Genomic DNA, 13,088 nt, shown 5'->3' on the forward strand with positions numbered 1-13,088 from the left:
TACTTCTAAATCTGATGGAATAGAAGTGCTCTTTCCTTTCTCCAAAACTTGTTTTTTCATCCTGAACCCCAACATACATCTCTTTATTAGCTTCATGTTCTTTGCTTTCTGTATTCCTTGCCTTTTCTTGCATTCTCCAGAGAAGAGCACATCCCAGCATGGACTCAAGCTGCTGTACAGAAGCTGCAGGACACAGGGAAAGTTGCAGGCAGCTTCCTTTATGACACAGCAGCAAGTGAAGTGTGTGAGCTGCTGCATTGTCCGCTTTGCCAGCCAACACTTGAGGGATGTTCCCTGCACTCTTGTGGCCATGGGCTGCACACTGGCAGCTGCTGCAGAGCAGCTGACTGAGAGCAGTGTGTTTCTGTGGCAGGAAGGGAGCATCTTTCCAGCAGGCTTCCCTGGCAGATGAGTTAGCCAGTCACAGAAAGCCTCAGTAAAAAATTGCTTGCAGTCCAGAGAAAGCCTAGGCAGCTAGTAGACTGTAGCAAAGTCAGGGAGAAATACAGTCCATGTATAAACTGACAAATAAATCAATCACCACTAGGAATTGTGCAATTCTCAAAGAACTCATTCGTGTAATAAATCCATTTAGGTGAATTTACCCAGAGCACAGTATTGCAGAACCAGGGCTGCTTTCAGAACAGGAGATAACTTACCATGCCAGGTATTTCCATGAAAACTGCTTATATTCGTGACCTAACCTAAGAGCTCAGTCAGGTGAAAAGATTCACCCCCCAGGGAAGCAGAGACTGAACGCCCAAACAGATCCCTAGAAGAAACCAACTGAGAAGTCTTGTTGAAGTGTGATTATAAAACACACCCACTGGGAGACTGCAGTAAGAAGCTGAGATGAGCAGCACTATGGGGTGCTTGCCAGGCTGCATGATGTCTCCAGGCAGAGCTGTCTCACACAGGGACTCAGGAATTAGCTTTTGCTGGTGCAGTTGGGAAAGTCTTCAGTTTGTGTGACTGGTACGCCTACAGTGCCCCAAACACCACTCTGTGTGCCTGTGTCACTGTTCCTCTGCAGAGGTTCATGTACCTGCCACACCACGGCAAAGGAAACAATCTTACAGGTCTCTTTCTCTTCCAAAACTGACACTCAAACCAGAGTGTGACCTGTTTTAATTCTCCAATTGAAATGGAGGCATATTTCTTTCTTCAACCATGACCTCACTCCCCTAAAAGACCATTCCATAAAGAGAATTATAAAAAAAAACAGCCTTGGCTTTTTAATTAATACATTTTCAGACACAGGATGGGAGATCTGTACCTTTACTGTGTTCCTAAATAGCATTGCAAGAGCAGGATTGCAAATACATCATTCTGTTTCTCTGCACAGCCCACAGCAAATTCTGGTTAATGCTCCTGGGAGTGAACTGCATTGAATAGTAAAAAATAGCATAGTTGCTTTCTAGTTCTGCATAGGACAATTTGGTGAACTGTTATGTAAAACTCTGCTCTAAAGGAAAATGTTACAATGATTCTATTGGAAACATCCACAGATTTTGACAAAGAACATAAATGGGCTTTGGAAAGCATCTCCACAGCTAAAACCTTTTGTGCATTAGGTCATTTGAGGGCTTTATGCACAAACACTTACTATGGAAGAAAGCCCAGAAATTCCTCAGAATTATAGGTGAATGGCATCAAGAGAACAAAAGAAGCCTTGAAATCCCACCTAGCTGACTAACTACATTTTCTTTTCCACACAGACCACTGCAAACTCCAGTTGCCAGAGCCTGTCTTTTTTTCTGTCATGGAGCCAGATAACTCTTGTGGAATAAAAAGGGCTTTCATGACTATGAATTTGGACACAATTGTTACATAGTGCCAAAAGGTTAAAGCAAATTCTCTAGGGAAAGCCTGGTACCTCTTCAGAGCAATCCTCAGGCTTCATTAATGAGGGAGAGAGGCAGGGAAGAATTTTAACCTTGTTCTCTCAGATTCTACATATGTCATAGATTCACATGTGTGTCATTCATGCAGGATCTGGCAAAGGTTCTGAGGCAGAGACAAGACATGAAGAAGTAAATGGGGGGTTGGAAAGCATCCAAGGAAAGATTATTTTTGCTATCTTAACAGGTACCACAGAGTGCCATGTAGAAGTCAGGTGCTTAAGAAACTGAGGCCCATCTGCATTTTCTGATTGTCCACTTTATCAGGAAACTGCTCTGTGTACCATACAGAAAATAGCAGCTTTATTCCTCTTTTGTAATGTATAGCATATATATAGTCAATGGGATATGTCATCTGGAAGACTTGTTTGAGCTTTCTTTATCCAGTGACAGTTTTGCAAGGTGAGACAACAAAATGAGGAGACTACAAAGCCACATATCTCACTGCATAAATCTACTGCCAACCCATTCCAAAGACTCTCTTACTGGAAATGGAATTGGTTGCTATTAAAAGCCACCAAACAACAGAGATCTTCAGGAATGGGTGAGTAGTATAAAAATAGTTGTTAAGTACAGTGCAGGTTCTTTTTAGGGGATAATATTTGGTTAAAGTACAATAGGGGAATTTTGTTAAGAGAGTAAGACTTCTCAGGTCACTCCTTTGAAGGGCTGAGAGATGTTTGTTTTAGCTCATGCTATTTTAAGACAAAAGAGGCTTCCCATTACATTACACAGGAAATTCTCTTCAAGTTCCTATTCAAGTTCTACCAAGAGCAGGATTTTTTTCTCTTCCTTCTATCTAGGACAGAAATAATTTTACATCCTTTTTTCACTGATTTCATAAATCAGAAATGAAGTTACAATAATCTCCTCAGTTTCTATGATACATCTCCATCTGCTGCACATGTCCTATGCATTATATACTTTATGAACCCATGATAATGGAATGTTCCTCTTCTACAGGCATAGCACCATATGTTGAAGCCTTTGATAGGCTGCTGAATGGAAGTGTTGCTGAGTTTCTCAGGTACAGCAAGATTCTTGAAGGTGACGTGAAGACACATGTAAGTATTTACTCAGATTTTTCCATGATGATACAAGTGTATCTGTATTTGAATCCATGTGATCAGACTTGATTTCTGAGTAGAGGAGTATTTTAATAGCAGAATAAATGCTAAGATATTAATTCTTGTAGTAGTTATAGCCTGGCAAACACACTGAGTACAGTTGGTTCAGGAAGGACACAAGGATTCATGAGAAGAGATTGCTTGCCTTCTACACCACCAAAGATGAACATCACAGAATACAAAATACATAAATATTCTCAGTCACGAGCAATTTGAATAGTTCTGTTGGCTGCTGAGCTCTTTGCAGGACAGGAACACAAGTAAGAACATGGTCCAACAAATTAGTAGCAAACAACAGGTAGGCTGAAACAATGATAACTTCCTGTAGTTGCTTTCTAGTAATGTGTATCATTATTCCAATTAATATAGAGATTTTGTTCTGGTTGTTTGTTTTTATTACTCACAGCTCTTTTATTTGTAACAGTGTGGCAAATGAAAACATTATTCAGCCATTTAAATGACCTTTTGTTAAAAACATAAGTTACAGCAAAGAAGTACTATGGTATCATTTTCATGATGACAGCACTTTTTAACCTTATGATCTTAACCTGAAGTTGTTTGTGTCATTTTATTTTTTTGAGCCAGTCTTCCCTAAAATGGGTAGTGATAGGATTGACAAGGGATGGCCTCATCTTACCAACAGCTTACCAGTATAGATTTGGGAAAAAACAAACAAAACATCCTACACACAAGAGAGCTGGGGTCAGTGCAAGCTGGATCTGAAGGAGTGTGAAGCTTTTGACTTTTTTAGTAGATCCATGCCATCAGGCCTTCCTCTGTGTGTACAGTTCCCATTTGATTGCTGCTGCTGCTCTACATAACAAACACTGTAGCCAGAAAAACATGCAGTCCTACATGCTAGTGAGATCCATGTTGCAAGGCCAACATAAATATTCTTCAGGACAACCGAAGCAACCGAAGCAACTTACAGAGAAAGATGACTGGATTATTCTGTGATCTGTGTGTTTTTTCTGTGGTGTTACATGTTCTGGTTTGTAGGGCAGATTTTCTGGCCTAGTTAGGCCTAGAAAACAGGAGAGAGTAAGGAGACCAGGCAATTCTAGACAATCTTTATTTTTTTTTAAGGAAATGCTGCACTCCCTTTTTATTTGAAAAAGTCTAGACAATATATTATAGGCTATAATATATGTACTTGGTTCTTCAGAGAAACTAGGAAAAAACAAATAAATGGGAGGTTGGAGAGTTGGAGGAACAATTGTGAACTAACTGAACTGAGAATTGCTCCCTGGAAAGGATTGATGCTAGCTGGGCTTTCACATTCACTAGACATCATTATTTTGCAGTTGATTTCTCAACAGTTTAGGTCTGAGTGATACTAAAATAGCCTTGCTACCAATAATAAGCAGGGAAAGGGATTGCATTTAACATTCTAAATTGCTAAACCCTTTTTAATATACACTATCTGTAAACGTTTAAATAATTAAATCAGTAAGTGTATTAATTTATGCATTTGTCACTATTTCATACCCGTGTATGAGTCCATATAAAAGATAATTAATAATTTGTCAGCCAAGTTTGTGGACAGTCCCCAGCATATTGCTGATGATAGTGTAATGCAAGCTGTGATACAGAGTATTTGTTAGTGCTATGAGCTTAGACATTGCATTAGCTTTCTTTACATAAAGGAACTGGTGATTCTGATTGCAGCCTACTCAGTATTCTGAAATCTTAGATTCTGGATTTACAACGTGGAGCAGACTGTGGTTGCCTTATGCTCATGCTTATCACTGAAGCAACATCTGTGCTTTACCTTAACAAGTGGAACAAGGAGTATTTTTCTTTTGGGTGTCTCATAGACCATGTGTCCTCAGCATTATACTTGCAGCTGCTGTCTCTTTCACATAATGAGCTGAAGGGAAGGTTGTATTTTATTTCAAAAAACACCTGTTGCCTTGAAAAACCTCACATACCTGACGGACCAGAATGGTAATATGAGAGAAAGAGAGACTTCATATAATGCTAAAGAAATGAGGGACTTAACATGATGTGTTTTGTGCTGATGGCTGTAACAATTGTGTGGTTTGTGTGCCTGGTGAAAGGAAGAATTCAGCCACAACTGATATCTGTTGGGGAGCCTCATTCCTATTTTTTCATCATGCTGTACTCTAAAAAGCCTATTGAAAGAGAACAGAACAAACAAACCATAAAAAAGAACTAATAGCTAGCTTCTGGCTCTGTTAAACACAGCAGCACAGTGGGTTTTACCAAGATTAGTTTATCAGAGTTCTGCTTATGCTCAATCTTGAGAGCAACATATTTCTTATTCAAATTACAGTACATATAGTGGTGAATCTCTGAGGTCAACTGCACTGATGAACCATTTTAAAGGACAGGGAGAATGTTAGGCTTTTACATACTCTATTTAAAACAAATTACCCTAAATAGCTAAGATAAGATCTTTTCCCTGTTCTGTCACTGTGGAATAAAGATCTGGTGATTACGTGGATATTTCTATGAAATGCAAAGTCCCCTACAGGCACGGAATTTATGAAACCACTTTCTGCTGTCCATGTCATAACTGTAGAGCATGTGAAGTCAGTGAAAGAGTGAATGTGGCCAGGACTGGTACCAACCAGCTGTCTTTGGCCTGACATAGCAGTGTCTCAGAGGCTGTCACCAACCGTTACAGGTTGTAACAGCCCTGAAGCTGACTCACCATATGTGCCAACACCAGAAACTGTCCTTCTGTCAGAATGAGGGAAATTCAAAATCAGTATTAAACAGATTGTGACTCTACAGCGTAGCCCATGAATCCAGCACTGAAGAGAATATGTTAAGGATGACAAAGAGCTGCTTGTGGAAGATACACCTTTAGATTATGTCCCAGTGTAGAAGCTGGGTTCAAGCAGGTTTGAAGGGCTCTTTGCCTTGGCAAAGCAAAGAAAGCAAGACTCTAGAAGGCCAAGAAGCAGGTTTTTGTAATGTGCTTATTATGAGCTTCTTCACATTATTTTTGTTTATGTGCTATCTCAAGTGGTAGAATACTTTGGCTTGAGTTTGAGTAATGTACCAGATGAGACATCACGATAGGAAGAGAATGTACTGGTTCTACAAGAGAAGGATAGATAACCTCACATTTCCATATTTTTGTATTTTATGTGGTACAGAGCAGAGCATAATTACAGCCTTCTGTCAAACACATAAGCTAATACTTGCCTTTTTTTAAATGTTTATTTGTAAAAATCTTTTACCCTCCCAACCTCACCAGTTGAAAGAACAGATTGTCTGTGTCATTCATTTATGTTCCCTCTTCCCTCATCCAAGTTATTTATCTTGGAATGGTAAATTATGAAAATATGGATGCCTTTTACCTCCTCTCTTCCATCAACTTCCAGTTGCTGAAATGCAGAGCTCAAGACAGGAGGTCAAACAGCTTGGAGCTTTCAGAAATGAAGTGGTTGTTGGTTCAGTGGCTCCTTATTGGAAGAGAGTTTAGATGCGATCCATTACCTGTATGACTGCATGAACAAGGTAGCAAAGAGGAGTAATTCACAGCACATTATCCAATCTGCAGGAGTTCTCTGTGTGCATGCACTGGTTTCTTATCATGGCGAGCAGAGAAGGTAATATGCACCCCACAAATATACGCATGTACTCAGAGAATTTCTTTCCCTTATCTATTGCATGAAAGCAGTGATATTCTTCTCTTCTGCCCAGTGAAGTCCACATAAATATAAACAGAGAGCTGAAGGCAGGAGATATGCTTTATGAAAAATATATGCACTTCGCATAATGCCACTCTGGTTTGGGCTACCAGTGAAGTTCAAAAATCCTACCTTCATCTTCTTTTTGAAAGAGTAGGTTTGACACATGTAATGGCTATATGTTGTCTTTTCATGTGAAACATGCTGAAGAATGAGTCAATTACACTCATAGCCCTGAACTTTGAACAGGAAAAGCTGCTGTCTGTGCTACACCAAAAAAATCCCACTTTTGCGCTTTATCTTAACTAATCTAAATGCAGTCTTTCAAACCCATTATTTGACTGATTCCTCATTAACAAGGCAATTTGCTTACAGGGCAACAGAATGCACAAGTGTACTCTCGTGTTCATCTTTTGTGCTCAGAGGCTGTGCAGTTTTAGGCATTGTGTTGAAAGCTGAATTAGAGCTCAGAGAGAAGGACGATGTCGACATGCCCAAAGAGAAGCTTGCTGTCAGGCTGCCTGTGCATTTCTGTGAGAGATATCTTCTGCTACATGGAATAAAGACCACACCAAGGTGCTACGGCAGGACTGGGGAAAATGGAATACATAAAACAAGAATAAAAAGACAGATATTTTTGACAGCATACAAAGTGCACTCAACTGAGAGAAAGAGTCTTAGAGTGTAGAAAATGGTAATGCTGTCCACCAAAAGGGAAAATAAAATAATATCATCAGCCTTGGAAATCTGTCAGTGTTAAAGTTGATTTGGTAATGCTAATTCAGCTGTGTTTCTCACCCTGTAAAAGTACTACTAGATACTTCATAACATGAGCAATAAAGAATGTTCACTTTAATAGGAGAAGAAAGATGGAAATGCAATATATGCAATCTAGCCAAGAGGTGAATTTAGAGGTTAGTTTAGAAAAAAAAATGACATTTCTTGGAGTTTCACAACTTTTGATTGCTCTGTTCCAAAGGACAACTTCCCATATGGCATAGGGATTGAATCTAGCTTTCAAAACAAGCAGGATTTATTGAGTCAGCTGCAGCGGTGTGCAGACATGCTTGTTGGACTGTAAGACACCTGGCTGGGAGTAAAGGTGGCTTCTGAGCATGAAGCACCTGTCCATTCCAAGTCTAGAACACCACCCCCCTGAAAGAGTGGGAATTTTTCCAACAGTTTTGATGGATCAGGCTGTTAGTTTCTTGACACTGAGACTGCAGTAACTAGCACTTGTTTTTCTTATTCTTTAAAAAGGCAAGGAAGAGATAAAAGTCAAACAAATATTGAAAAATAAATGCCGTGATGGCCAATACTGGGAATTTAGTTGTGTGTTGCTGGGACAAGAAACATGCACCTGTAAATTTAGAGGGGATAGTGGTGGTAATATATAATGAGAACATTCCATATGGCATTTCCTTAGAAACACAAGAAATCAAAACCACAAACACTCAAGGCTGTCAAGAGCTACTCATAACCTGTTTTCTTGGGGTTTCTTTGCATATGGAGTAGTTCCTGACTTAATCCGTAAGCAGTTGATTTCAAAGGAGTGCAGTTGATCAGGGACCATTACACACCATTTTAGACCAAGATCTAAAACTACTGCCCCCTAAAAAGGCCTCTATGTGTATATGGTTACTCAGTACAGTGGGATTTTCTGATCTCCCAAGGATGCTAGAGAAAGGTATCAGAATTATTTCAGTAAAAACCCTTTTATGCAGTGTGAAAACAAAGAAAAATCTATAATATTTGCCCAAGAAAATGTTAGGTAAGTTGCCCTCATTAAAAAAAAACTGATCGTGAAAGGTTCTTAAATGGACCCGATGAATTCAGAACAATATTCAGTGTTCAGGCTAGATATAAGGTCCATGTTTTACCAATCAATTTACTTAATGAATGGAGCAATTAATCAAGGCATACATTACATTTTTGGCCATTTGAAGTCAAAGTCAGAACTGATCATATGCTTTAGCTCATGCTAATTTTGCTATCCTCTATAAAATTTTTTTAATTGAAGTCCTTTAAGAGAATATTTGAGTCAACTGGCAAGAAACCAGTTTTTCTTGGTGGTTTTCCAGGAGAAGCAAGACTTAGAGGCATAAGAGTTCCACAAGTTGAAAATCACTGCGTCAGCTTAACCAGAAATCATAAGGTGTTAAAATTACACGGCTAAAAGAGTGAGCTAAATCACAGATGGCTTTAGAGTGTGAACCACCTGCAGTCACAGCCACAAATACAGGGTGTCTCTACGACTGTTGCAAAGCCATTGCCTAGGACACTTGCTGGTGTAAAGTCAGGAGAAAACTTAATAGGGAGGGTTGGATATATGGAGTTCGCACAGAGCCAGGGTCCATGAGGAAGCCTTGGTAAGGTAATCAGACTTTTAGTTTTCTCTCTGTTTCAAAGCAGGCCAGGATCTAGAGGGCATAGGTGGCAGTCATCTCAGGCACTCAGTGTCGCAACAATGAGGTACACTTCCTTGATCCATCAGAAAAACAGACAGCATCCTTGCTATTGACATCAGCATGAACCTCTTGTGACTGACAATTCATTTTACTGGTGCTCATAGTTCTTATTTCTCTGGTGAAAATTATGAGTTGGAGTAGTAACGTAATTTAAACCCATTTGTTTCAATCTGAGAAATACACATCCATGGAGGCTTTTTTCCCCCCATTTTTTTCTGTTTTGGGACACATGCTTGAATGATGTCATTTGTTGCTACAGGCTGAGTCTTTTACTAATTTTCAGTCTCATTCTTTCCAAACAGCACGTGTACACTCTTTTCACTCATCTGCCTCCCCATCCCTGACCTGCTTTTATTTTGCTCGTTGGTTGCAACTGTTTTGAGTGTATAGAAATGCTGGGCTTGGAAACTGAGAAGGCTGTTCATTGTCGTCAGCAAAAAAAACCAAACAATGAGCTCAGAATCTGGCTCTCCAGTCAGTTTCTAGTAAAAAGGAGTTCAGTGAATAATGAGAATTAAACCACAAGGGAAACCAGTGTGTGGTTTGAATGTTGTTTTAAATAAGCTGGGAGTGCTGTCAGGAGTGATGAGGGTACAATGTGGCCACAAACATGCATTGCCTCTTTTTGTCCAGTATGAATTGCAAGATCAATATAGTCACATTTCTGAACATTGAAGAGTCCATTGGGATAGATTGAACCATGTCACTGTCACTGGTAACTTCTTTTAGTCTAGTGACACCCAAAAATGGAACTATATATTGCCACAATTAATCTGAACTGCAAAGCAGTTTAAGTTTTGGTGCATAGTTTCTTAAGTTGAATTATGTGTTTTATTCCAGAGATACAGTAAAAAGATTCTTTTAGGATTTTTATGTAGAAGTTTGAGACTGAAATATTTCTTTCATTTTGCTTTAATACATGTTCTGTTTAAAAAAATACACCTTACTTCAGATCTGCTTTTCAATCACATCCTTGCCTTTCAGAGAGACTGAGGCTCCCTCTCCAAGTACATGTAGGCTTTTGTTATTTAACACCTCTGAAAAGGAAGATATGGTTCAGGTGGGAAGATATACTAAATATGATTATAAATGTCTGAGCTTTAAGTTTTGAATTGACTTCCATGTTAGCAAATTTTGGTTGGGGGTCTGGGATTCTTCAAGGTGATAAAAGTGGAAGTGAATTTACAAGGAGAAAAGTTCTGGCACTTCTGGCATTTGAGTTGCTTTCGGGGAGCTCAATGGATCTACTTGCAGAGTGAGGTGTGTGGGCAATGTCACCAGTTGTCTTGAAATGCATGAGAGGCAGAACATACAAAAAGTATTTTCCATATAAGAACCTATTTGTCCAAACTTTTTCTGTAAAGATAGTACAATTTCCTAGAAATTAGTGGGTCTCTGGTCTTTATCAGGCAACTTGTCAGACAGAGAAAGTCAAGAAATCAGTTCTTCAGAAGAGTGCTCAGTGAACACTGCTAGAAGAATATTTATGAAGCAGTGCCTCAAGAAGTGCTGTAACCTTTTTAATTTACAGAGAGAAGCATCTGAACTTCCTAGAACTTGTATTTGTTAAATCAGGGACACATCTATGACATCCTAAGGCCTGTGAAATTGTAGTCTTTTCTGAATTTCCCCTAATATGGATTTGGACCTTCATTGAGAAGGGCTTTTGACAGGATAGCTGGGGATAGAGAGTGGGGCTGGTTAGCAGCAGCCTCAGGGTCAAAGCAGACCCAGCAGAGAAACAACCAGTGCCTGCAACCAGCGCAGGAAAAGTGTGTTTGTGCAGATCACAATGAGACCTGCAGGCTCCAAGATCTCTGTGGTTCTCTGATGTGCTGGCTTACAAGATGTGTTCCATGGAGGAAATGTAGGTTTGCTTTTCCTCAGGGAAATGAGGTCTTTCCACAAATAGTTCCTCAATGCTGGCAACCAGGTCCTCCAAAGACCTCTGAGCTCAGATGTTCATGGGAAAGAAAAAAGGCACGTGAATTTTAAAAACCGTTGATCTTCGTAATAGCAAAGTTTAGACTTCATTACTTCAGTACATTGCATGTAGTTCCTGTTTATTTAAAGAAGTAATGCACTTTTTCAGAGTTGCATAATGTAGCTCCAGGTAACAGGAGAAACTAGAGGCTTCAAAGGGCTGTGAAACTTTAATATACCCCACTTTCTGTTCTTCAGTGAGATCCTGAACTAAGCTGGTTCCCCTTTGCCATCACTCTCAGAGTAACCTGCTTGTTTTTGTAGGCTGGTCAGGATGAAGAGCTGTAAGAGGTCTCTCAGGAAGACTGTGGCCAACTTCCTCCCTTGCAGCTTGGAGGGCTTCCTATCTACTTTCCCTAATACAAATTTCCAAAAAAAATCATCACTTCATCATGGCATAATCCTTGACATGATACAAAAAATATTCATGTAACAGTTTTACTTAAATTTATTCCCTCTGGAAAAGCCTTTAAGCTCAGGAGTCCTGGGTTATTTAACAAATTTGAGGCAGGTCAAATCCCATTTTTCACTGATTGCTGTGACTCATACCCTAACTCCTATAAAATACAGTATTTGGTTACTCCAGTTTTTGGTTACTCCAGTCAACAATGGTGGCCTGGTCTAGATTTTAGTGATGCTTCCTGTGCACTGGAGAAAAGCCATTTGTTCTTACGGTGGTTTTATGCTTGTTTTTAAAATGTTTGGCTATTTTTATCTGTGGTTTGTTTCTATGGTGATGAGTAATGACGTATTACAGAGGCAGAAAATGACAGCACAAATCCTGTACAGCTCACAAACAATTTTGTGGCCGTGTGTGGTGTACAGAGAAGCACCAGGGACCAGGTGCTTAGATCTAGATCAGGTTCTGCAATGTGACAATAGCACCTTCTACTGATGTGGAGGCTTTTAAATATAGATCCGTGGCTGTGTGCTGTGCTGTGAGATGGCTGGGAAATGTCCCTCAGGTGTCTTTTGGCCCTTTGCGGAAGTCTGCGATGGAAATGGCAAACTTGAATTTTTGAACATTTTCAAAACTGCTCAGAAAAGAAAGGTGTAAAACCACAAACACTTTAGTCTGTAAATAGACCACATCTTAAATAATGAGTGGACTTTTTATTTTTGCACATAATTCTCTTTTTTCTATGCTGAATCTTCTGGAATCCCTAACTATCAGTATATTACATCTATTTTTGGAACTTCTGTGTAAAAGTTGAAATGAACAGAGGTCAAGAGAGTCATAGATTTTTGGCTGTTGTCAAAGAGATTAATGAAGAATTTATGAATCTGGAAGATAAAAAAGCAGCCTGAGCTTTAGGAGAGCTAGTCAGTAGCTTTGGTCTGGCCTTGTTCTTCCTCTCTTTTGGTTGGCAAAGGTTATTTGAGACGATTTTGGAAATATGATCTCCTATTGCTTCACTTGGCAGTAATAAGCAGCCAAAATGGCCCTACAGCAAAATATTTATATCCGTTTGAAGCAGTGACAGATGAACAAAATAATTGGCTGTTTCTGCTACTAATATTAATAATTAATTAATCAACAAAACAGACATTTAAATAGTATTCATTATGTTTTAAACTAAACAGTCCCTTTAAATCAATCAGGAAAACGCATGTCAGTCAAAACTGGGAGAGTTTAGAGGAAATTTTGGAACACTATGGCAGCCTTTGTTGGTGGAAATGGTGCAGAACATGTGTATTCTTTACCCAAGGCAATAATATTGAAAATAATGTAAAAACTACCGTTGTGGCTTTAAATATCCCTTGACTCCAGCTCATCTGCGCAGTTCATGTTTCAAATGGAGAAATAAAATGGCAGCAACAATTTACCCCAAACGATTCTTTCCCTGTTACATCATTAACTAGAACTGAGAGATCTTAAAGAAGAGTACGGTTTGAACTCCACCAGAGGTAAGAGCTCTGAGTGGTTTAAGTCACAGTAAACAA

General features: G+C 39.3%; 1 protein-coding gene across 1 annotated transcript in view; it reads left to right on the top strand.

Annotated features, from left to right (window-relative positions):
• The window catches only part of CAP2 (cyclase associated actin cytoskeleton regulatory protein 2), a 67,645-nt gene that overhangs the window by 12,286 nt on the left and 42,271 nt on the right, over positions 1-13,088 (top strand). The window contains 1 exon segment of the mRNA XM_066324481.1: positions 2,865-2,965. Coding sequence (XP_066180578.1) covers positions 2,865-2,965 — 101 coding nt within the window.

Source organism: Sylvia atricapilla, chromosome 1 (genome assembly GCF_009819655.1).
Source record: "Sylvia atricapilla isolate bSylAtr1 chromosome 1, bSylAtr1.pri, whole genome shotgun sequence".
Classification (NCBI taxonomy): domain Eukaryota; kingdom Metazoa; phylum Chordata; class Aves; order Passeriformes; family Sylviidae; genus Sylvia; species Sylvia atricapilla.